The sequence below is a fragment of the Salminus brasiliensis genome, chromosome 2 (assembly GCF_030463535.1).
Source record: "Salminus brasiliensis chromosome 2, fSalBra1.hap2, whole genome shotgun sequence".
Taxonomy (NCBI): Eukaryota; Metazoa; Chordata; class Actinopteri; order Characiformes; family Bryconidae; genus Salminus; species Salminus brasiliensis.
Window position 1 is genome coordinate 15,985,882 of NC_132879.1, and position 25,452 is coordinate 16,011,333.

At 37.3% G+C, this 25,452-nt stretch overlaps 2 protein-coding genes and 2 pseudogenes across 4 annotated transcripts in view; all 4 read left to right on the plus strand.

Annotated features, from left to right (window-relative positions):
• Window positions 1-7,113, plus strand: part of LOC140550207 (protocadherin alpha-3-like) — a 54,780-nt gene extending 47,667 nt beyond the window's left edge. Inside the window, exons 2-3 of the mRNA XM_072674047.1 lie at window positions 6,762-6,773; window positions 7,105-7,113. Coding sequence (XP_072530148.1) covers window positions 6,762-6,773; window positions 7,105-7,113 — 21 coding nt within the window. The remainder of the gene's footprint in view (window positions 1-6,761; window positions 6,774-7,104) is intronic.
• Window positions 1-25,452, plus strand: part of LOC140545582 (protocadherin alpha-C2-like) — a 133,931-nt gene that overhangs the window by 56,416 nt on the left and 52,063 nt on the right. The window contains exon 1 of one of the 3 annotated variants that reach the window (XM_072668470.1): window positions 20,872-23,015. The exons of the other annotated variants lie outside the window; for them this stretch is intronic. Coding sequence (XP_072524571.1) covers window positions 20,943-23,015 — 2,073 coding nt within the window. The 5' untranslated portion in view covers window positions 20,872-20,942. Of the gene's footprint in view, window positions 1-20,871; window positions 23,016-25,452 lie in introns of those variants that run through there. 3 annotated transcript variants of the gene reach the window in all.
• LOC140550212 (protocadherin alpha-7-like) lies at window positions 23,106-23,986 on the plus strand (annotated as a pseudogene).
• On the plus strand, window positions 24,067-25,193 carry LOC140550213 (protocadherin alpha-C2-like; annotated as a pseudogene).

A 25,452-nucleotide genomic window follows, 5' to 3' on the forward strand; every position in this document is an offset into this window, starting at 1 on the left:
TAATTATGTCTCTATATAAAACATGCTGATTTTTCTGATTTGACCAACAAGATGGCCCACAGTCACTTAGCATATTGAAGCCCAGCCTAGCCTGGCACAATAACAAGAATCAAAAACGTTTATTGTACTAAACTGTACTAAACTGTAATTATGGAGTCACTATTCTCTCAGCACGGTATGTGGTTAACTAGCTGAAGAGATTATACCCAGTTATTTTCCTAGATCTAGTTATTGGCCCAGAATTGGCTTTTTGCCTCTTAGTCTCTCTCCCAGTTTCCAGTACAGTTTTGTTTGGCTTTTGTGAGCTGTGACACAGTGTTTTGGGCTGTCTTGTGCTTTGACATTTGACAGTTTGATATTTTGCAGCCTACTTACAGGTCCAAAAGTGTCTTTATTATTTTTGCTGTGGCTATTCAGAAAACATAATATAAATGCTGTTATTAGAATTCTTTTTTATATTATTATATATCATGTGATACTAAAATTATTCTGAAGTAGATATTACCCATGGACCAGAACAAAATTTCACTAAATAATTATAATATGATAGGTTACACATTGTGTGAAATTGACGAAATGTCAGTTGAAGCATTGCACAGTATGAAATGCAAGCTTGCAATGTTATCTATCTGGAGTAATGGGCTCTCACAGGATCGAAACACTGACAATAATACAAAAATGTAAACAAAAAATGTTTTAGTCATTCAGTGGCCTAGTCGTCTTTTTTCAGTGTAAATTATTTGTCAGGCAGCCAGTTGCTGTTCTATTCCTTAAAATATAGACATATACACATACGTACTCCAACTAGCATGCTTTAGTCAAAATATGTCAATAATATGACATATATGCTATGTATTGTTTATCATTGACAGCACTGATTTTGTTTGGTCTGCTTGGTTGCAAACCAATGCTTTTTAACAACTTACCAGAACTGAATGTTCTGAAACATGTTGTTCTGGCTTAGATAACGATTGATCTGATTGATTTATTCTGAAATTTCAGCTCCAAGACTTGCTTTACTGGTACTGATCCTCTGAGTCCCCCCAGCCACATTCCACATCTAAAATCAATAATGGGCCTTTTGCTTGCCTTGCTCTTTCTAAGAAAATCAAGAAATCAAATGATGACACAGAGAAAAAACAACAAACAATGGATGAAATATGCACATTTATACTTCTATTTATACATTATTTATACAATTAACTATTTATACAGTTCAGCTATGCAGGAGGAAGGAAGTGTCCTCTCCACCACTTTACATCAGCCTGACCTGACAGTTATAGCAAAAAGGATGTGAACTTGTCATAGCATATTTCATAACAATATTGCACTGAAAGAGTAGAGGAATGAGCAGTGGTCAGAAATAGACAGAGTTAGATACGGTCAAAAATATAGAATTGTGAAAGTGTTGTGGGATGGCTAAAGGATGCAAAAAGCGAGGGACAGACAGAGCTGGGGGGAGGTATTGTGACTCATCTGTGTAAGCATGCGCAAATGTGTCTGTGCGTGTGTTTCGAGGCACGTAAGTGAAACAGCTCGTAGACCAGCAGGAGGAGGCAGCAACCATTTGAAAAACAATCAGCCCAAATGTAGTTTAATAAATGTAGTTGTATTTTTACTCATGCCACATGAGACATAATGTCTTTGTGAAAATAAATGGGTGACATATAAAGGGACATATCAGGCTTCCGACTGTATATAAATAGTATAACATGTATAAAACCTCACTGACTCTTTGATAGAGTGGACCATCACAGGGTCCACTCACATCACTCAGGGCAAGGCTATCTTAGATCTTATATTATTTTATTAGTATTATTTATTTCTTTACTTTTAGTCATGCATGTGTCCCATAACCCCTCATCTGACTTCACCTCTGGTCAGAGTAAACTCCTCCATTAATTCTTCTTTCTTTCTTTCTCTCTTTCACTTGCTTCTTCACACACATGAGCACACATAGCAACACTCTGCCTTGGAGATGTAGGGCAGTATATAATTCAGTAAATAATTCAGCCTGCTCACAGACTACCTCCCACTGCTCTACTCAAACGTGTCTGAATGCATCTCTCATGCTCTGCATTTCTCTCTCTCTCTCTCTCTCTCTCTCTCTCTCTCCCTCTCTCTCTCTCTCTCTCTCTCTCTCTGCTCTCTCTCTGTCTCTGGCTCATTTGTATCAAATGAATGAATCAAAAGCTTTATTTTCCTAATTTTATGTGAATATAATTTGGACCGCAAATGAATACATTAATGTGGCCCCTTTATCAATGATTAAGTAATATTCATTACAATAACCTAGTCCATATATAAATAATTTATTATTATTTATAATTTATTATATATAGGTTCATTTTAGATTGATGTGGTAAAAAAGTGGGTGTTAAAATGTTAAATTGAGAATCTTTCAATTGTTATGATTATCCGCATGATTATGAGATATTCCAGTCACAGTTTAGATTTTTAGCACTTTTGAGATTGAAAAGGGTGACATATATGCAAGGTAACTTGACAAGGTATAGTGTGTGTATGTATGTTTTTGGCTCTGATCATGAGTGACTTTTTGCAGCTGCTCCCTGCAGTTTAGAAATCCAGGATCAGAGCACAGGGTCAGCCATGCTCAGGCACCTCTGCAGCAGAGAGGTTTAAGGGCCTTGCTCAGGGGGCCAACAGAGGCAGCTTAGTGGACCTGGGTATTAAACCCCCAACCTTGTGAATAACAACGCTCACTATCACTCTGAACAATGAGCCAAGACTATCCAACAGAACAAACTGCTGCTAAATAACTTGCTCCTCTCATTGTGTAATAGTGAAGAGTGAGAGTGACTGAATTGTCTTTCTCATAAAAACATTAGTTTAAAAATGTATTTTGTTGCAGATTACTGATTACCTGTATACAACATGTGTGGATGTGACATAATCCTAATTATTACTATATTAAAGTAACATAATCTGATTACTTTCAGTTACATTTTGATGACTTATCTGTTTAAACCCACATATGCAAATAAAGACAAAAGAAAGCTTTAATCTATTAACACTCCAAAGTTTATTATACACCAAGGCATATTACTTAGCAACAACAGGGACTTCTAAAGGTAAAGGTGCACGTATTTGTCACTGTACAATGTGTGAAATGTGTCCTCCGCATTTAACCCATCTGGTAGTGAACACACACTCACACGTGTTAGGGGCAGTGAGTACACACACACACCCAGAGCAGTGGGCAGCCAACTCCAGCGCCTGGGGAGCAGAGAGGGTAAAGGGCCTTGCTCAAGGGCCCAACAGTGGCAGCTTGCCAAGCCTGGGAATCGAACCCACAACCCTGTTATCAATATCCCAGCGCTCTAACCGCTGAGCCACCACTGCCCTGTTGAAACTGATGGGGCTATTCTCTGGTAATAGTTTGTAATAACACTTTTAGCCTGTTAGCAGGTCAGAGGCTTTTTAGGGGGAAAATATATACATACATCCATACCGCCTTGTGTGTCTACATCAAATACAAAACAATTTCATGTCAACATCAAACAATCTTGTGTTCCTATTAATCAAATCCCCTGTCTACTACATTATATACCATTGCTGCTGAAATAAAATTGTATCCCCAAAACGGGAACTTTGAAGGGAAAGGTATAAAAGCTTACATTTTCAAAGTTAATGTAAAATACCAGAATTAGCTGGTCTGGTCTTAGATGGTCTATGATTTACCCTGTGTTTGAAATGTAGGAAATGCACTCAGAATTCTGAGGCAGAAGGGCACCCAGTCAGGTCTGAATCCAAGTTTAGTAATTTAGCCTTCTGTTTCATTGGGAGAACACATTTTAAATAGCTCCATGTTTGTCATTAAAAACAGTCATGACTAACATCAAAAGCTGCAGAATCTTACAAACACACATGGTACAGTAGTGATCCTGTATATGCTGTAATGTAATGTAATGTAATCAGGCCAAGTGGGGACATTTTTCTTAAATGAATAATAGTGTATGTGTAAAAGTGTTGAATGTTAATTAATTTTGTCAAGCATAAGAATTACTTAATTCACAAAAACATAACATCCAAATAAGCATCTTTGTAAACATATAGACATACAATACAAACCTAACAATATGCAGACTGTACAATTAAAAATAACATGTAATATGTACAATAAAAAACAACCCCCCCCCAAAAAAACAAAACAAACAAAAAAACTAGCCGTCAGGGGTCTAGCTTTAATAGAATGACACCATTTTTCAGAAGGGAGTGTCATGTCTGAAACAGTTCTCCAGGTGTGTGGAGTTGATGGTGAGTTTAGTAGGTTACTTCCTGGCCCTGCTTACCTGTAGCTTTTGAACTATGAGATTCTGTTGACTAGTCAGCCTTTGTACTGTATTATCTTCAGTGTAGTTTTTCTGTGAGAGGAAGCTGAAACACATGCTTAGGATGGATAGGAAGCTCTTGCTGGTCAGGGTGTAGCACTGATACAGAACTGGTTGAGAGATGTTGAGAGAACTTTCTCTGGTGGAAATTCAGTAAACCTCAGCATCCAACGGGAGTAAACAGCTGCTGTGAATGTTTCCTACTTTCAAAAATCCAGTAACATGCTACCCTATATCATGCCTATATCATGCTTGTTGATCCCATAGGTGTGAAATCCATTTACCTTTTTCTAAATTAGCTTAACTGTGTCTGTGATATTTATCCTGGCTGTGTGTTGGCCTTGTTGGCTCAGGTGTGCTGGTCTTAATCTAGTTGTTAACGTTCCAGTGGGTGTTTCTGGGTGCAGAGTAGTTGGATTAGGCTCATCGCATAACTGTGGGAGACAGTAATCCCACCCCAAGTCTTCTAATGGGATTAGAGTGGAGTCTCATCATCTTTATAGCAGCATAAGAAAGAGGCAGAGAGCCCCATATACAAAGAGCTTTAATCGCACACACACTTACACTTCAGTAACTACTCAGTACTGACACTATCACTTTAGATTTCTATCTCTTGTTATTATTGATCAGTTTCCTTTCTTGCCTACTTTGGTTACACACACCCTCTCATTCTTGTAATTCTCAATCCCACCTCCCACTTTCAATCCATGTTAAACTTTATTCATCCTGTACCATGTCTTTTAGTTCTGGTTTTAACTGTGACTTTGCTTTATCTTAGTTGCTTTATCTACTGCATGTTCTCATCTGAGTCATATATTATCCACACACTCCATCTTTTTATCCAGTTTTTTATTTTCTCTTTTTCTCTCATCCTTGCATATGTATCTCTCAACAACAATAACCATATATTTTGTATATCATTTCTATGCTCAGATTAAATGTGTAAGACTGCTTTCTGCATCTATGTCAGTGTGTCAGTATCTAAAGTTAGATTTGAAACTAAACTGACCATAGTGTAAACCAAAAGTGTCTTGCACAGAATAGGCAGCATTAAACAATACCTTCCTAAATATCTTCTTAAATTTGTTCTTAAGGAAAGTTAAAACAAAATACTACACCAGATTTATGATGTTTTTTTTTCTATTGTCCTCTTAAACTAAACAAATAACAAAGTCAAAATAACTAAGCATCGATGAACGTTAGAATCTTTGTGAAAACTGAGTAAGTGGGTTTTCATGAAGAAACTGAATGAGGTCCAGTTGCTAAACTGAAATCATAAACCATACATAAATAATAAAATTTCTTTCAGCAAGAAACTCACACAAACCGATCAAGTAAGCAACTTGGTACTGAATACATTAAATGTATTTGTATGTATTTTTATCATATATATGATGCATAACATGCTACTTCATGTATTATGGACATTTATGTAATTTGGATAACGTTTGTATGTAGAACTACAGTGTTATTGCCCAGATTACTAATGCCATGTTTAGGTCTAGTTACTAGGACAGTTGGTGTAAAACTATGTGATAAATTTAAAGATTAATAAGGCTGTATTTAGGTATTGTTACCAGGGCAGTTGGTATAGAACTATGGGATAATTTTTTAGATTATTCAGGCAACATTTTGGTCTGGATAGCACAAGAGAGTTCGGAACAAGAGAAGAGTTGGAGAACAAGAGTGATAGATGCAAGCTGGGGTTGGTGGTGTATTGCATGATGTCTTCTGCGTCAAATTATATGAATCTCGTATAGATCAACACTTTGTGCAGCAGCATTTAGGGTGAATAAACAGCAGTGCACTACATTCATATCTGTTTAAAAAGCATAAACTATTTAATTTGAATAATGTATTTCTATTGGGTTATATACCTCTAAAATACATATTATCATGTATCAGCATTTCTAAATTATGGGATTGGTCATAATGAGATTTTTCTATTGAACAATATTTTTTTATCTTTGCAAAAATGGTTTTACAAGCGCACAGTTTAACTGATATAATGGGAGAAATTCTGAATCACTCTGTAGTCTAGAGCATTCCAACTTTACTTGCTCTAAAACAAATACAAATTTATCAGTGTTAATGATGGGCCAAGTGCTAGAGGAGGAAAACACGTAAGGTCTGAGAACTGAGATAAAAAAGGCACCAAAACAAACTCTCTGCAAATGGATCTGGTTGTATCTTCGTTAGAGCTATATTAAAGTACTGATAATGATTCATCCTGTGGATAGAGGTTGACTGTTGATTTGAGTACTGTAAATGTGTCTCTAGAACAAACATTTTAATTATTATAAACTCTTTATCTGAAATATGTAACTTAGTAAAAAGTAAATTTGCATGTCAACGAATAACCTTTCTTTAACCCTCTCTATTTATTATTTTCCCTGCATGCATCCACAGAGCACTCTGAAGGTAAGAATATTTTCTAATTGGTGTATTTATCTGCGTTTCAGGTGAACTTTAGTTTCTGATCATTTTCACTGCTGCTTTATCCACAGTATGGTCTAGACTTGGTTTTTAATATCATTCTACACATGATTGTTCCTTTTGAGGTGTTTTTTGAGGTGCTGTCATTTTAAACAGTTGAGAGGGAAGTCTAATGTGCATCATTCAGTACCATACAACACAGCATTAGAGAATTAAAATATGGAGTGCTGTGTGAGTTAGCATGAAATGTAGTTAGAGTATTCCTATTAAGATTTAATGTTGAAAGTGAAATATTGTGTACTTTCTCTGTGTTCAGGGATTTTGAGAGGAAGAGAGGGGGAAAGGATTTTAGTTATTGTTTTAGATTCTTTGTAATAAGACTAGTTTAATTATATGTTTTTATGACAATACATTTGCATGCATCTCATTTTCAGCAAATTATCAGAAGGTAATATCTTGCCTTGATAGACATTACAATTAGACTACCCCAAATAGATATGACAGACAAAAGACAAATGTGTGTAAATGTGCAAATTTTGTTTATCCTACCTAAATGTATAAAATTAGCAAGCGTAGTATGTGTTCTGATGGTCTCTGAAGTACAGTGATAATAATCTAACAGTGTTATTGCTGTCAGGATTAGCTTGGTGCTGCAGTACAGTGGTGGATCATTCAGATGGCTCTGTTATCTCTTAGCCTTTTGAAAGCAGCTTTTTCATTTCCGCAGACAGTTTTAGCTGGAGTGTTGTGTATCCCTGTTCGGAGAGAGAGAGAGAGAGAGAGAGAGAGACAGAGAGAGACAGAGAGAGAGAGAACCTTCCATGAGCCCTTTGTTTAAAAAATGACTCATGAAAGCAAATCTCCTCCTGGTGGTGGATGGCTGCATGTGATCTTGATTTTCTACCTTATGAGAACACTGGTTATCTGTGTGTTTCTTTTTTTGGCCATACTGTTGGATCTGTATTGAATGGGGTTAGTGGGTGATGACCTAGTTACAGTAAAAGCAAATTCAAAGCAAAAGCAAAACACATCGCTATCTCATCCATATATGCATTACTGTATGTGAGTCCTGTCAGTGTGAATGTTTGTATGCCCTATGTGGGGCTTAGAATTATTCACATTTTTTCATTGTAGCACACATTCTCCTTGGTCCTGTTTTGGAGGAGTTGTCCTCCATGACTAATACATAATTTCAGAAAAATAAAAAAGACAGCAATATGAATTATTATTGACTAGAGTTCTGAAGAATGTCTCATTGGGAGAGATCCCTCTTGGGAATGTGGCATAAATCTGTAGCACTCTGTCTTTCCCTCTCTCTCTCTGTGATGACGCTCACCAGAGAACAACCAATAGCAGAACCTTTACTGCACTCGGCAACACATTAGCCAATCGCAGAGCCAGGTGCATCTGACGGATGTTTGGTTGACCAATTAGGGTTGTTATCAGCTGTTACAGTATTTGTGCTTAGCTAATCAGATGGTGAGGTCAGTTCAGTGATTGCCCTCTCTGCAGATGCAGACAGTTGTACTTCAAGCTGCTTTGCTCTTATTATACAAAAAGCGAATTTATGGGATTAGAGTTAGATTTATAAGTAGAATCACTTTGTCTTTCTTTTACATACTGACAAACATCTGAAATTGATACATTTTCTGTGTATATATCTTTAACACTAAGAAACATGGCATGAAAAAAACAAACTTAAAGCCTTTAAAGTCTAGAACACATAAAGGTGGTCAAGCTGACCCTGTATGTTGTGATTTTTAAAATATTTTATCAATAAAACATTTAGTTTCTTAATATTGTTTCCATGTCTTGGTCATACATTTGGAAAACCTTTCCACTTTTGGATTTTTTGAATGACAGTAGCACATTTGTTTTGTTTGTTTAAATGTTATTTCTTTAAATTCCATCAGTTAATTAAAATGGCTGTGACTATATCAATTTTATATTTGTTTGCTTTGATCTGACACTGCCTAATGACTACCAGAATTACTCAGTTGCTGTTTAGAATTTGTGGTACAAAAATCTTGTATGTTGTAGGTTGACATAAAATCAAACCAAAATTGCAATTTTGAAATTTAAAAAAGGAAAAAAGGAACATAAATGAAAAGATATAGAGCAACCTTGAGAGTGAGAGTACTTTTGGGCGCACAAACTTTGTCAACGATATTATAGTTTCATGGCTATTATATGGAAATATTAAGTTAAAGAGATTGAATACCAGACTCCAAAGCTATCTATGATTGATAAGTTATCAGATCTTGATACTAATGATTAAACAGGAAATTAATGAATAGTATTTATTAACATGACTGCAGTTTGTTGATCAGCTCCATTTTGGCAGATCCCAAAGCTTAAAGATGAACACAACAAGTTTTTATCTAATTTCTACGTGTCATTCTTAAACAAAACAACCAGTCCTTGTGAGTCAAAGAATCTTTAAGTGTTAAAAATCTCTGAAAAGGTAAAAGCTGGCTGTGCTGAGGAAAAGTTGTGAAGTGTGTCACTCAGATAGCTCATAGTCCCGTAGTTCATAATCTTGTGGCTTGATCCCTCTTCTTTCAGTTTGGCCCAAGTTGTGTCCAGTCACACCCATCAGTTGTGTCCCCTGATGGTTTTAGTTATTTATTTTTGTGCTGGCATTATTCTAAAATGAGACAACAAAACAATTTGCATTAAGGTTAACACTGACAATGTTTGAGCTTTAGAGTCTGTAAGTGTGGCTATTGGGACATGACCAGAGATTACCGTTACTCTCAGTGCATCACCATGCAGCTGGTTAGACTGTTTAATTTGTGTGGCCAATAGGCTACTAAGAAGGAGCTTCTTATAGAACAGTTTCTTATAGAACCGAGGACCTGCCCTACCTTAGTTAGACTAAATTAACTAATGGTGTTTAAGTGTGTCAATTGTGTTTAACTGTCAATAGTATGTTGTCATCAGTCTACGTGCATGGAAAATTTAACAAATAGCCATGATAACCTTGAAAAAAACGTGGTGTGGTAGCTCACTGGCAGGTAGTGGTGTTATCTGCTGCGCCACACCAACCACGTCTAAAATTACTTTATTAAGAAAAGCATTTATCTTAGCATTTATTTTACTACTACTAATAGTAGTGTATTCAGATTGTACAAACTGTACGGTTCAATGACATCCTTCTAAATAACTCATTTTGGCACCTTTATTTTTAAGACAGTAGACATGGATTAATACCCTTACACTTTTTATTTTTACATTATCTCTTATAAATATGTATTCTCCTTTTGTTCACACACTCACACACACACACACACACACACACACACACACACACACAATACTCACAGGGATCTTTTAGTACGCTAGCTTTATCACTTGTTTTGTGCGTGCACCTCTTGCTTTTTAACTGCTAAATCCCTGCAGCTAAAACTGCTTCCAAAAATATGATGCTGCACATAGCCTTTAAATAAGCCTTTAAAAAAGGTTTCAATTAATTATTTGTCTCATGTGAGCAGGGGCGGATCTAGATTGATCTAGTGGGTGGCAAGAGGGGGGCAGTTTTTTGGGGGGTAGCAATATATGACAGATCGTAAATATTGTATATATACTGAATTTAATCATAGTTATCACAGTTTGATTAGCAATAGTATGTACACACTACAAAGGGGCACGGGTTGCCATTTCCAACATGGCACTCAAACAGGTACTGGACATTGCTTTTATCGTTTACTCAGAACACACATTCTCCACATTTGTACTTCTTTCTTTCCACCTCATCCTTTCCAACTCTCTCTCCTTCCACCTAATCTACCTCTTCTCTCTCTCCTTCCACCTCTTCTCTCTCCTTCCACCTCTTCTCTCTCTCCTTCCATCTCATCCTTCTCTTCTCTCTCTCTCTCCTTCCACCTCTTTTCTCTCTCCTTCCCCATCTTCTCTCTCTCCTTCCACCTCATCCTTCTCTTCTCTCTCTCCTTCCACCTTCTCCACCTTTTCTTTCTCTCCTTCCACCTCATCCTTCTTTTCTCTCTCTCCTTCCACTTCTTCTTTCTCTCCTTCCACCTCTTCTCTCTCTACTTCCACCTCTTCTCTCTCGTCTTCTACCTCTTCTCACTCGTCTTCTACCTCATCCTTCTATTCTCTCTCTCACCTCTTCTCTCTCGTCCTCTACCTTATCATTCTATTCTCTCTCTCTTTCCACCTCTTCTCTCTTCTTCCACCTCATCCACCTCATCTCTCTCCTTCTGCCTCATCCTTCTCTTCTCTCTCCTTCCACCACATCTTTCTCTTCTCTCTCTCATTCCACCTCTTCTCTCTCCTTCGACCTCTTCTCTCTCTCCTACCACCTCTTATTTCTCTCTTTCCACTTCATCCTTCTCTTCCCTCTGTCCTTCCACCTTATCCTTCTCTCTCTCTCTCTCTCTCTCTCTCTCTCTCTCTCTCTCTCTCTCTCTTCTTCCACCTCATCTCACCATTTACCAGATTCCTTTTCTATTTCTCGCCTTGCTCTTTGGTGAAAACTATGTATGCTACTTGTCCTCCTACTTTACAGGGTTTCCTTGATGTTGAATTAATATTAGCTTTTATAACCTACTTTTCACAGAAATAATCAGACCTATAGCTATCATTACATGTATAGTTAGATAAATAACGTACTTCAACCTGATTTTTATCATCTCAAAATCAGCATCTCATCTATACTAGTCGTGAGCTTCATTATAATTTAATTTATTAATGGATAGTTCTAACCTCTTTTCTCGTCTCCTTTCCTTGCGACTCCCAGCTCCCTTGCTTCATGCCACTCAGTTTCCCTAACAAATCAATTTCTTGTCGCCATAACTTTTCTTTTAATTGGTTGCTGCCAACTGGGGTAGATCCGCCCTTGCATGTAAGGTATTTGCTTTGGGTTGTTTTATTAGCTGATTTGGGATCAGCCTTGTTGTTGTTATTGTGCTGCAGCAATGCAGAGAGATGCAATATGCATAAGTTTATAATCATTTGCTAAGCTAATACACCTTGACCACCCCAGTAGATCCGCCCATGCATGTGAAGTATTTGCTTTGGGTTGTTTTAGTAGCTGATGTTATTGTGCTTTAGCAATGCAGAGAGAATTTGGGAGATAATGAGCTCCAATGTTCTTGCTTTGTAGCTGACATGATAAGAGCATGGTTCTGAGGCGATTACAACTAAAAACAGTTCTTGAAGGAGAGTGTGACTCAATCCCTTTCTCCCACGTGTGTCTAGCTGTTTGAGCATTATTTTCCTGTAGCTTTGATCTAGCTCTTTAAATCCCAGTGCTGTGGGGTTTGCTAATCCAGTAAACAATAAAACTAAATTGAGGGCAGGATGGAGCATGAAGGTCTAATAGTGATGAAAACTAACATCTTTAGCACATGCAAGGAGAAACATACATGTGTGTTTTGTACCCATATGCTAGGTTGTGCCTATTCAAGTGCAGCTGCTTATTTATCTGCTTCATTTTGTTAGCAAGCTAGTTAAACTTTTTCTGACATTCTCTACTTTAATGAAGAGACATAGTACATGGAAGTAGATATTTTTTATTGAAATACCAAAATGTATTTTTTGTATATACCTTGTGTTTTGTGCATCAAGCAGAATATGCAGTTACACAATCTAGTAGTTGCTTTGTGTAGCTAATATGAATATTATTAACATTATAACATTATTTATAGCTTTATTCATGTTAGCTTGGTTAGTACCATCTTCAACCTACATTGTTAGCAAGTTAGTACCTCCTAGTAGTTGTTTCTTTAATGAAGGTTTAACTGAGATGTAAATTAAGCATCTACATATCTATCTCAATATGGCATGAAAACATGGACAAAGAAAACATGGCCTGATAAGAAAGGTATATGTTATGTTTTTAGTTTGCTAATACATCTTGGTAAGCTTACTCTGTTTAACCTCAACTTAGTTTCTAATGCAACATACAGAACTATCAGACTATCTTGCTATCAATATAATAACCTGTGTGTTCTAACCAATGGTGACCCAGCAGCGATGGAAAACTACCCTGACTTCATGCATATATGTATAATAGATGTGGGGCAAATGTTTAAGCTTATGTCCTAACATTGTATGAAAACAGGTTTGCATGTGTAAGCACCATGTTTCCCGTCTATCTTCTTGTAAACCCATCCATGCCCTACTTTATAAGAGCAAAGGGATCTGAGCACAGATTTGGAAATAAATGATTAAACATTTGTTGGGTTCAAATTCACTCTGAGATTTATCTTTCTTTAGATGTGTGTGTGTGTGTGTGTGTGTGTGTGTGTGTGTGTGTGTGTGTGTTTAAATCGCATTTGCTCATTTAGAGAGCTGCATATGGCAATGTAGTTTCCTTTGATTAAAAATATATTAAAAGAATGTGAAATGCATTAACCAAATTTGTAAGACGTTGCACTTCATCTGTGGTAATCTCTCATGCATAGTGAAAAATCTTGAATTGATTAACAGGCTGATAGAGAGAGGAGAGAAGTTGGGTATTTGGAGATAGTTAATGTCAGTTAAAAAGTTACTTAGTATTAGTATTATCCTCAAATGTATTCGACTTTCTTGACTTTCTTGATTAACAGAAAGAGAAATCAAATCAAATTAGTGCAAGCTGCTGGAGTTGTACTTATATTGGTATCAAGCCACTGTTGTAAACACCAGTTCACCTCAGTAAGCAGATCTTGTGTTCTTGCTAGTGTGGATCAGTCTTAATATGATGGTCTGAATAAGATGTAATAATATGTAGGTGAAAATCTTGGCATCTTGTTATTTAATCTTTGTGTCATAAAACCAAATATATTAAAGCCCAATAAAATTGGTTCAAATAGGCTTAAAATCCAGTTGTAATTTGTTGTTATACCTGTGCTGTAATACCTGTTTGCTGTAAAACTTTACAACTTAAAGAGCTCCAAATATCCATGAGGGCCAGTTTTATTTGAATAGCTATTCAAAAAAAGAACTCTTTCTATGTCTAAGTGAGTAAAAATGAAAATATGTGTACACAAGTCATAGTGGTATATGGCATATACCTGCATTGCACACCAAAGCATAGACTAGACTAGACTTCTGCTTAGGACACACAATTTCCCAACCCCAACACAGTAACTGTGTATGCTGTATTTTGGAAGGTGTGTGTCGTCAGGGGGAGGGGGGGGGGTGTTGAAGTGGAGTGGTTAGTATTAATGAGGCCTTGCATGTGCATCCATTGTTGATGCTCACTGCAAAAACACTGTGTATTGTGGGATCCACAATACCTACTGTGTTGACTGTATGCCTGTGAGGATGGGGGACATTTCCCCCATGCTCTTGTATGTATAGAATGCCCATTTTTTTGATAAATAAAACTGAATGGTGCTAGAATTAGCTACTATATTGTATGCCAGGTAATATTTTTAAGCCTGTTTCCGGTAAACTGAACCAAGTGCAACTAAGACTAAAACACATGAGTTCTCTTTCAATCATCTATTCACATTTCTGCAGCTAAAACAATTCTGTTTGGAAGAGTAGTTAGTAGTAGCAACAAAAAATCTGTAAGAGAATATATCATAGTGTATCATAGAAAGTCTTATTTCACAACCATATATAACTTATCTAGGACACCACATATATTTATTATCTATGTTTTTTTCTATGTAACATACATTTTTGAGATACTTTTTTTTAATGAAAGACAATAAGAAGCCAAAGATGCTGCAATAGAACAACATCAGATTTTTGTGTGTGAGTACAAATTTATTAAGAAACAACTGTCAATTCCACACAAGGACCATTTAAATGAGTTGTAGCCCAGATGGGGTACATGTTGGTTGGATGGCTGAGCTAAAAGGTCAGACTCTCAGTGGGGGAGGTGATGCGAGTCATACTGACTCTGTCTCTCTCTATCTGCCGCTGTAGCAGCATATTAATGCACAAGCTGACCTACTCTTCAGCATGTGTGTATACACATGGATGGGGGAGGGATAGTGTGAGGATGAGGGAGAGAGATAAAGAGAGATAGATAGTGGCAGGCCATGCTGTTTTAAATTTAAACATGAAAATATTTAAATCTGTATACATAAGGTTTTTCTCTGCTCTTTGTTATTTCGTACCTTTCTATGTTTTTTCCCGATTATACTTCTTATTAAAAATCAGATCTAAGTATTCAGATCCAGATCTGTTGGTATGGTCAAGGCAAGGACAGAGAGCTTTACACCTTCATAACTGCCTCCTCTCACAATAAAGACGTTTCTATGGCAACAGAAAGGCTCTGGCAAGGAGGAGAGGGGGATTCTGCTGCCTGCTAGCAGACCCCCTCCCCCACCACACTCTCACACACGTGTCTTACCCTCTGTTTTCCTTGAATGATGTCGTCAGGCTCTGCACATAAGCTTAAGTACTACTTACACATAATAGTGTCTATAATAAACTGGAAAAAATGCATGAATAAAACTGTACCTGTGATATGCACAGAACACCAAATTACATTGGTTTATAATCATGCACTTCTTAGAAACACAGTATGATTCCATCAAATATACATACATTTATTATAGAGACATGCTTAATAAATTAATAATCAGTATGCTCTACACACACACAATTGATAGTCTATTTATAGTTATTTACAGACACTCTATGCATTTGCATCCATCTTTTGGCGTCATTCTTTCTAGGTTGGGAGAGCAGTAAAGCACAAATGAGAACATATACACACACACACACACACACCACACAAAAGCTCAACACATCCGTTGGCCACACCCTTGGCTTGGAGATGTAATCAAATGCACCACACTCACATGCTATACAAGTACCCCCTCTGGTGTCTGTAACCCTCTTACACATCCTCAGAGAAACACAGATATTGTACACCCACACATGCAAAAATCCTCAAATAGACAGAAAATTACTGTATGTTTAGCCTCTTAATTTCCTAAATAATATTCGGTACACAGAGAGTCGTCCCACATGACTATTTACTCTCCATTTAACCAGCATTATTAATGAACAGCACTGTATTAGTAAGCCCTCTGGACATGCGACTCCAAAAGCTGGGTGAATGTGAGGAAAACAACACAAGTCTTTTTGGTGTTTGTATGCTAATGCATAACCTTCTGGGTATTTATATACTGAGGAGTTACTGTATGTGTGTGCAGTTGCACCCTCCCTGCAGTGCCTCACCCATCTCTACCAGTATAAATCAATTCTGTTTTTGTTCTGCAGGACCTACTGGGCATGCCCAGAAACATATGATTCTATGACAATGTAAGCTTCATTAGGTATCTCATATTACACTTGAAGACTCATACACATACACATGTACCCAGATAATCATTTCTTACACCTGCTGTTTTATTTTACACAGCAATAAATGCTTCTGAGCCGCTTCTCTTTCAGCGCAGTGCAGAAGTGCAATGGTGGGATGAATCCATATGAGAAACCCATACCTCAGTGCTTTTGCAGTGCTTTGGCTGTTTTCACAGAAACACTCAGCTGAAGTTGGGTGTGGGGGATTGTGTGTGCTAAGCAGAAATCTAGTCTAGTCTATGCTTAGGTGTGCAATGCAGGTATGGCATTTTAGTATATACTTACTAAAAACCACTATGACTTGCATATACACTTTAATCATTACTTATAAAGAGTTCTTTTTTTGAGTAATCATTCAAATAAAACTGTCCCTCACTCATCTATAAAGCTCTTTAAGTTTTGAAATTTTACAGTACAAGTATTACCACAAAGTACTAGTACAGTTAAGATGTATGTGTGTAGCTAGTATAGTTAGTGTTTCAGTTGTGTGTGTTGTGACTTAGTTTTATGTAACTAGATAGCACATAGCAAGACTTGCAAGTGTTTTGCTATGCTAAGGGTTTTGCTAGTGTTTTGAGTCTTGCTATGTGCCAGCTATAGACTAATCCTGCTAACAGATCATAGTAATGCATATCTTGTCTGTTGAAACTAAACATTGAATTTCCTTTTTTTAATTTTATTTACTGCTATCATTGTTATTGTTGTTGCTATTGCTACATAGTTTGAAAAATATATTGAGTCTATGCATTTATTTCCCATTATGATTGTTAGTTTGATATTGGCCAGATGCTGAAATTCTGTGTAGAACATCAGTATAGATAAAACATTAATATATATATATTTAAATAGCTTGTTTAAATAGACAGGGAAATAATGTGCTGTATTGATGTTCTAGATTGGCTGAATCAGTTATGTTAGATAAAGGTTTATACTAAACTTGATTGTAATATCATAAAGTACTTTGCAGTTCAGTGCAGCATTATTAGACTTCTCTCTGATTTTTTAACAGCATTCAGCATTCTGGTTTGCTGCACAAACATAGTGATAATGAGCCAAGAACCTTCTAGAGTAACTAGAGGTATTTGAATATTTTTTTAAACACATTGTATGTGTGGACATACAATACAATGGAACATATTCTGAGGTTGTGTTATACATGGAAACTGCTATTGTCTCATCATTCCAACCTAATTATTTCATTATGTATGTTGTGTTATTGACCAATGCATGTTGTTGTCCCAGGGCACATTTTTGTGTTATTTGCATTCCACATTTTTCATTTGTATTATTCCCGAGTTGTCTTGAGTGAGTTCTGATAAATATTCTACTTCTTTTCGTACTTTATGAGAGGCAAAAACATTTTTATGATTTCTGTAGTGTCCTATTCTCATCATTTCTAAATTGTTTGGGTAATGGAGTTTACCCTCCTATTAGTAGCACAAATCAATATCTCCATTCTTGATTCTTCTGGCCTGTCTCTCATCCCTCATTGTTTAGCCCAACATGTTGAATGTGTGTGTGCCTTTTAACAGCAAGGTTATCTGACAGCCTATGAACATCTCAGTCTGTATGAAAACGTACCCCTTTGTATACCAAGAACAGTATATTCTATAATCCACTTATCTTATCTGAATAGAAATAGAACAGGGAAGTCAGCCTTCTGAATCTAATCCAGGATTACACTTAGAGCAGAAACTGTAAGGTTATCAAAAACAAATTCCAGGAAACACATAGTGAAAAATGTAATGAGGCACAGTGCATCAATGAACAGATCTACAAGGACAATAGTGCATGCCCCAGTTATGCCCCTCTCTCTTCTCTCTATGCCCTCCATACACTCACACTTTTTTCTCTCCCTATTTCTCTTTGTATGTGTCTTATTAACCTCTTATGCTTTGTGAATTTGATTACACTTTAGGGGTTACTATTTGGCAACTACATTGAAAACAGTGCAAACTAGCTGAGTTGTTCCAAAGTTATAACAGTGAGGAAAAAAAAACAAACAAAATCCACTGCTGTTTATGTGGCATTTGAGAGAAAGAGAGAGAGAGAGAGAAAGAGAGGGAGAGAGAGAGATAGAGAGAGAGCACAAAAGTGTGATAAAGTGAGAGTGTAAGGGACTGGATATATATATTTATATTTATATGGATATATAGACTCTTAGACTCTAGGTTCTTAAAAAGCTGTGGAACAGTTACTTTAATGCTGCACTAATGTGATGCCTTACTGCATTTCTTCAAACCAAATACCCTTAATTAAATCAAATGTGCTGTACATACAACAGCTGTGCATTTCACATATCTAAAATCATCATTTTCTATTTTTAACAGTTTGAAATTTATTGTATTATTATATCTATATGCTTTTTTATAGGAAGATAATGACATTTATATGTCAGACATCTTTTGTTAATTATATTGTGTGGGGATTTGTTGATCAGAAGCAGATGGCTATGTAGTAGTTATGAAATTCTATCTATTGTGTTGTTTATGAAATGTTTATGAAAGCTAAAGTAATTATTATTCTAAATAAGTATCTCTACAACCTCTAAATATGTTTCTTCCCATTATTGAGTGTGACTGGGTCAATAGTATGGCGCTGTTGGGTAAAGAAATTATGTTATTGTTATTATTATTATTATTATTATTATTATTAATATTGCTGCTGTTGTTTATACCTAATAACGTTACATGGTCAAATTTTAAAAACAACAAAACTATAAATGTGAAGATAATGTGATGTAATATAATTACATTGATTGATAACAAATGCCTGAATGGTTGAATATACAGATTGACTTGATTGTGTGTATGTGTGTGTGTGTGTGTGTGTGTGTGTACTTTTCTTTTAACAAAGGCAAATTTGATCAGATTTTTGGATATTATAACATTTTCAGGCTTTAACGTTTAACGTTTTAGATTTCAGTGATAATGCGTTTCCATAGCAGAACATAGTGCAGTTGGGAGCACAATTATCAAAATTCAAGCCAAAGATTCAGATGAAGGCTTAAATGTAATAGTGGTTTACTCCTTTATTAGTCACACTCCTCCAAATATTCTAGATTCGAGATTGACGAGAAAACCAAATATGTTAAATTAGACGAAGATATTGATTATGAAATTCACAATGCATACAAGATCCGCGTCCAAGCCACAGATAAGGGTCTTGTGCTTATGTTGGGCCACACCAAAGTTTTAGTCGAGGTCTTGGATGTCAATGACAACACACCCACCGTGGCTGTCACGTCTCTTCTAAATCCAGTCGAACGATAGCGCTGTGAAAGGCATGGTAGTGGCTTTAATGATGGTGTCTGACTTTGGTAAAAAACGGCGCAGTTAGAGTTCGCCTAGATGTATCGAGTCCATTTAAACTGCAGTCGTCCTTCCAGAATTACTACTTGACGTACTCGACTGAGAAAGAGCTGCAGAATATAACATTACAGTTATAACAGAATATGAAGTTGAGTAAAAAAGTAATAAACGTACTTGTAGCCAATGTAAGTGACAATGCGCCTCTCTTCCCAGAAAAGACAGAATATGCGTATTTGCAAGAAAATGTTAAAACTGGCTCAATTATACGCACACTTACAGCTACAGACGTGGACATTGACGATAATGCACTCATAACGTACTCTCTACTGCAAACAATCATCAACAGCATCAATTTCAAGCTCCTCGTTGTTCAATATTGACGCTTTAACAGGTGAGATACAAAACATGCAGTCTTTTAATTATGAATAAATTAAAAACGTTTCAGTTTAAAGTCCAGGCCACAGACTCTGGAGTACCTCCAATCAACAGTAACGTGATTGTGAATGTTTTTATCCTGGATGAGAACCACAGCAGCCCAGTATCCTCATGCCCTATTCTGAGGGCGGCTCTGTTAACACAGTGAACACCCCTTGTTCCGCAGAAGCGGGATACTTTGTGACCAAAATCAGGGCTGTGGACAGGAAGATCAGGACTAAGAGGATAATGAGTGACAATGACCTGAAAGCTCATTCTCTAGTTATTTTGGTGTCCGATAATGGAGCACCTCCTCTGTCGGCCACTGTGTCTATTGATGTTGAGGTGATTGAGAGCACAGGTGACATCCAGACTCAGTTCAGACATGTTCCAACAAATCAGGAGAACTTCTCAGATTTAAATCTGTATTGCCATTTTATAACATTTACCTAAGTACTTGGTTTTCATTGTACATTGTCATTCGCTTTACATTAGTATGTTATATTTGTCTCACATTACTTCTTGATGCAAATGCTGACAGCCAGTTGTTTGATTCGCATTATTATTTAAAAAAAGCTGATAATTGGGCAATTTCACGTGCACATTCGCGTGATGTCGCTGTTGATCTTTGAAATGAAAATTTCTTCCGTTCCAATCGTTGCCCCTCCCGGTTAAAACTGGGAGGAGTTTTCTCTGGGCTTTGTTTAGAAGACTCTTTGGGTGCGTGTGCAGTTGAAGATGTCGTGTTTCTTATTTTAAACAGAATTGTGGACCATGATTGATTTTTAAAAGCCTGGATTATCAAGAAAGTGTACCGTGGATGCTTATTCTGTCCAAATTTGATGTAACGATGGCGTCACGTCATAGGCGAACATTCATTGTGAGGTATCTGATCCTTGTTCTTTTTGAGTGCTGCTGGAAAGCAGCTACAGGACAGCTGGCCTACTCTGTCTCTGAAGAGACGAAACCCGGAACTTCGGTGGGAAATATCGCGAAGGATTTAAACCTTAATATTCAAGAGCTGGAGTCGCGAATGTTTCAAATTGTCACCGGATCAAAGAGAAAATATTTTGAGGTAAATTTAAAGACTGGATTTCTTAATGTGAATGAGAGAATAGACAGAGAAGAGCTTTGCGCTAAAACGCTGAAATGCATGGTCAGCGTAGAGGCGGTAATTAACAACCCTTTGAAGCTTTACAGAATTGAAATAAATGTCTTGGACGTTAACGATAACGCTCCTACTTTTAGCGAGAAATCGCAAACACTGGATATAGCAGAAAACGCTCTTTCTGGTCTTAGACTCCCCCTGCCTCACTCTACCGACTTAGATGTAGGTAGAAACACTATAAGTACATACAAGCTGAGCTCAAATGAATATTTTACAGTAGCAATAACCAAAGGAGCCGAGCAGAGTGTGTCTGCTGAATTAGTGCTACAGAAGGCTTTAGACCGAGAGAAACAACCTGTCATACACCTCACACTGACCGCTGTAGATGGGGGCAGTCCACCGAAATCAGGGACATCTCTAATTATAGTGAATGTTTTAGATACAAATGACAATGCGCCGGTGTTCAGTAGACCACTATATAAAACAACCATATCTGAAAATGTTCCTCTTGGCACAACAGTAATGGTGTTAAACGCCACGGACATTGATGAAGGAATGAATAGCGAGATTCATTACTTCATAATCAAAAGAGACCAAGATGAAATCTTACAGATTTTTGATATTGATTCAAGTACAGGGGCAATAACAGTAAAGGGTAAGATAGATTACGAAGAGCACAATGCTTTTGAAATCCGTGTGCAAGCCAGTGACAAAGGGCAGCCCCCACTGGCTGCACACTGCAAGGTGTTAGTTGAAGTCCTAGATCTAAATGATAACGCCCCCGATATAACAGTGACATCGTTGCTGCAAAGTGTGAAGGAAGATGCAAAACCTGGTACTGCTCTTGCACTCGTGTCAGTGACTGACAGAGATGGTGGGAAAAATGGCGCAGTAAATTGTATTGTTTCTGACATAACGCCATTTAAACTTGAGGGAAATTATAAGAATTATTATTCTCTAATGGTAAATGGTCCTCTGGACAGAGAGAGCATCTCTCAGTATAACGTTACTCTCATAGCTACAGATGAAGGGATCCCACCTCTCTCTAGCATTACTGTAATTACTGTACACGTTTCTGATGTCAATGATAATGCGCCACGCTTTACAGAGCCCTTCATTAATGTTTATGTAAAAGAGAACAGTCAGATTGGAGCTGTTATTCATACAGTTTCTGCTTTTGATCCTGATGTAGGTGATAATGCCAGAGTAACTTATTCATTATTAGGAAGCACTACCCCGGTATCATTACTGGTAACCATAAACTCGGACACTGGGGATATCCATAGTTTACAGTCTATTAACTTTGAGGAAATTAAAATGTTTCAGTTAAAAGTACAGGCCACAGACTCCGGTTTCCCTCCACTCAGCAGTAACGTGAGTGTTAACGTTTTCATTCTGGATGAGAACGACAACCATCCCGGGATCCTTGCGCCCTACTCCGAGCACGGCTCCGTCAACACCGAGAACATCCCATATTCTGCTGAAGCTGGATACTTTGTGGCCAAGATCAGGGCTGTGGACTCCGATTCTGGTTACAATGCGCTGCTTTCTTATCACATATCCGAACCCAAAGGGAATAACCTGTTCCGTATCGGAAGCAGCAGCGGGGAAATCAGGACTAAGAGGAGAATGAGTGACAATGACCTAAAAACTCATCCGCTGGTCATTTTGGTGTCTGATAATGGAGAGCCCTCATTGTCAGCCACTGTGTCTATTGATATTGTGGTGGTTGAGAGCACAGGCGACATCCAGACTCAGTTGAAACATGTTCCAATAAAGGAGAAGAGCTTCTCAGATTTAAATCTGTATCTGCTGATCGCCATCGTGTCTATTTCAGTGATCTTTTTACTGAGTCTCATCAGTTTAATAGCTGCAAAATGCTTTAGGACAGAGAGCAGTTTCAGCAGGTACAGCGCCCCAGTGATCACCACACATCCTGATGGGAGCTGGTCTTACTCCAAATCCATTCAGCAGTACGACGTGTGTTTTAACTCTGACACACTGAAGAGTGATGTCGTGGTTTTCCCTGGGCCATTCCCTTCTGCAGATGCAGAACTGATCAGTATTAATGGAGGAGACACTTTTACCAGAACACAAACTCTTCCTAATAAAGAGAAGGTAAGATAAAAAGAATGATTCTTTTTGAAAGTAATATCTTCTTATGCACGCTATTTAAAAGTATGACATTTACCATAAGATAATTTTACCATGTTAGATATGAGTCACGCGCAGGCTACCAGTCCAATGCTGTCTGTGGTGCTGAAACGTAAACACAGCACTTAAATATTTTTATTACGTTCTTGCGATATTCAAACCTTTCGATATTGTCCACTGCCAAAGTTCAGCCTTGCCTTCAGAAGTTCTACATTTTATTAATAGCACCAATGAAATTGGTGTGTAGAAATGCTAATTCATTCGTTGTATTCATTTTCGTTTTCATTTTCAAATCTGCAGATTTTGTTCGCCACTTTCACGCCAGAATATTGGGCGCAGAAATTCATATGTGAAAATGGATTCTGTTGGAGTGGGAAATATTATGAGAAGTTCATTCTTTTGATTGATGTATTATTAGTGCATTTGTGTATGTAATTTTTATTTAAATATGAAAACTGGAGTTCTTCATGTCAGAGAAAGAATAGATGGCGAAGAGTTGTGTGGACGTACGTCTAAATGCACTTTGGAAATAGAAGCTATTGTGAGCTCACCGTTGAACATGTATCGATTTGAGATGAAAACGTTTCTGATCCGCGTTTGTTAGAGAAAAGTTTTCTTTACCCAGCGCGTTTGATGCAGATATGGGCAATAATCAGGAAAGAGCTACAAGCTGAGCCCGAATGAACATTTCTCTCTGGATGTCCAGAGCGGAGAGCTGAGTGTATCTGCACAGTTAGTGCTGCAGAAAGCTTTAGACCGAGAGAAACAGTCTATGATCCAGCTCACTTTGACCACTGTAGATGAAACCTTAGAGATCAGGTACATTACATTTTAAAGTAAATGTAATTGATGTTAATGATAACACCCCAGTGTGCGGAAAATCACTTTATAAAGCTCAGATATCGGAAAATGCATTATTGGGCACATCTGACTGAATGGCGAAATAGCGTATTCATTTGTGAACTATTATAATGTTGGAATTATTGATTATTTCACCACAATTGGTCACTATAATATCACACTTATAGCTACAGATGAAGGAACCGCAGCTCTCTCCAGCAGTATTGTTATTACTGTACATGTTTCTGATATAAATGATAATGCATCGCTCTTTCCAGAGACCTTCATTAATGTTTATGTGAAAGAGAACAGCCAGATTGGAGCTGTAATTTATACAATATCTGCTTTTGATCCTGATGTAAATGACAATGCCAGAATAACATATTGGTTATTAGAAAGCTCTAAAACCACCCCGGTGTCAACATTGGCACTGGAGATATGTGCAGTTTGCAATCTTTTAACTATGAGAAAATCTAAATATTCCAGTTTAAAGTGTAGGCCACAGACTCTGGTGTTCCTCCACTTAGCAGTAACGTGAGTGGTAACGTTTTCATCCTTGATGAGAACAATAACAGTCCCAGGATCCTTGTGCCCTATTCTGACCACGACTCCATGAACACAGAGAATATTCTCTATTCTGTTATAGCTGGATACTTTGTGGCTAAGATCAGGGCTGTAGATGCCGATTCTGGTTACAATGCATTGCTTTCTTATCACATCTCCAAACCCAAAGGGAACAACCTGGACTAAGAGAAGAATGAGTGACAATGATCTGAAAACTCACTCGCTGGTCATTTTGGTGTCTAATAATGGAGAGCCATCACTGTCAGCTTCTGTGTCTATTAATGCTGTGGTGGTTGAGAGCACAGGTGACTTCCAGACTCAGCTGAAACATGTTGCGGTAAAGGAGGAGAGATTCTCAGATTTAAATATCTGTCTGTTGATCACCATTGTGTCTGTTTCAATTATCTTTTTACTGAGCCTCATCAGTTTAATAGCAATAAAATGCTACAGGACAGATGAAAGTTTCAGCAGATACGAGGTCCCAGTGATCACCACACACTCTGATGGGAGCTGGTCTTACTCAGCAGTATGACACGTGGTCGTGCTCAGACACACTGAAGACGTAGTGGTCCCTGTGCCATTTCCGCCTGCAGATGCAGAACTGATTAGTATTAATGAAAATGACACTTTTACCAGAACACAGACACTTCCCAATAAAGAGAGGGTAAGGCTAATATTTTTAATTATGTATCACTTCATAATAATGTGATATTTTCTTATTTTCTGCAGTTCCTCTAGTTGCCATGGGAATGTGTTCAATAATCTTAGGTCAGTTGTGCCATTTTTCAAAATCCATTGCATCATTGCATCATTTTTTTCTTTTGCACTTTTGCACTTTACTTCATTAAGTTAAGGTTTAGTTAAGTTTAAATGTAGATTTTTATTGTATAGCTTGATGTGGGCAGACTGTCATAAAAGCATTTCACTGCAAGTTATACTGTGTATGACTATGTATGTGACAAATAAAATTTGATTTGATTTTGATTTGATCATATAT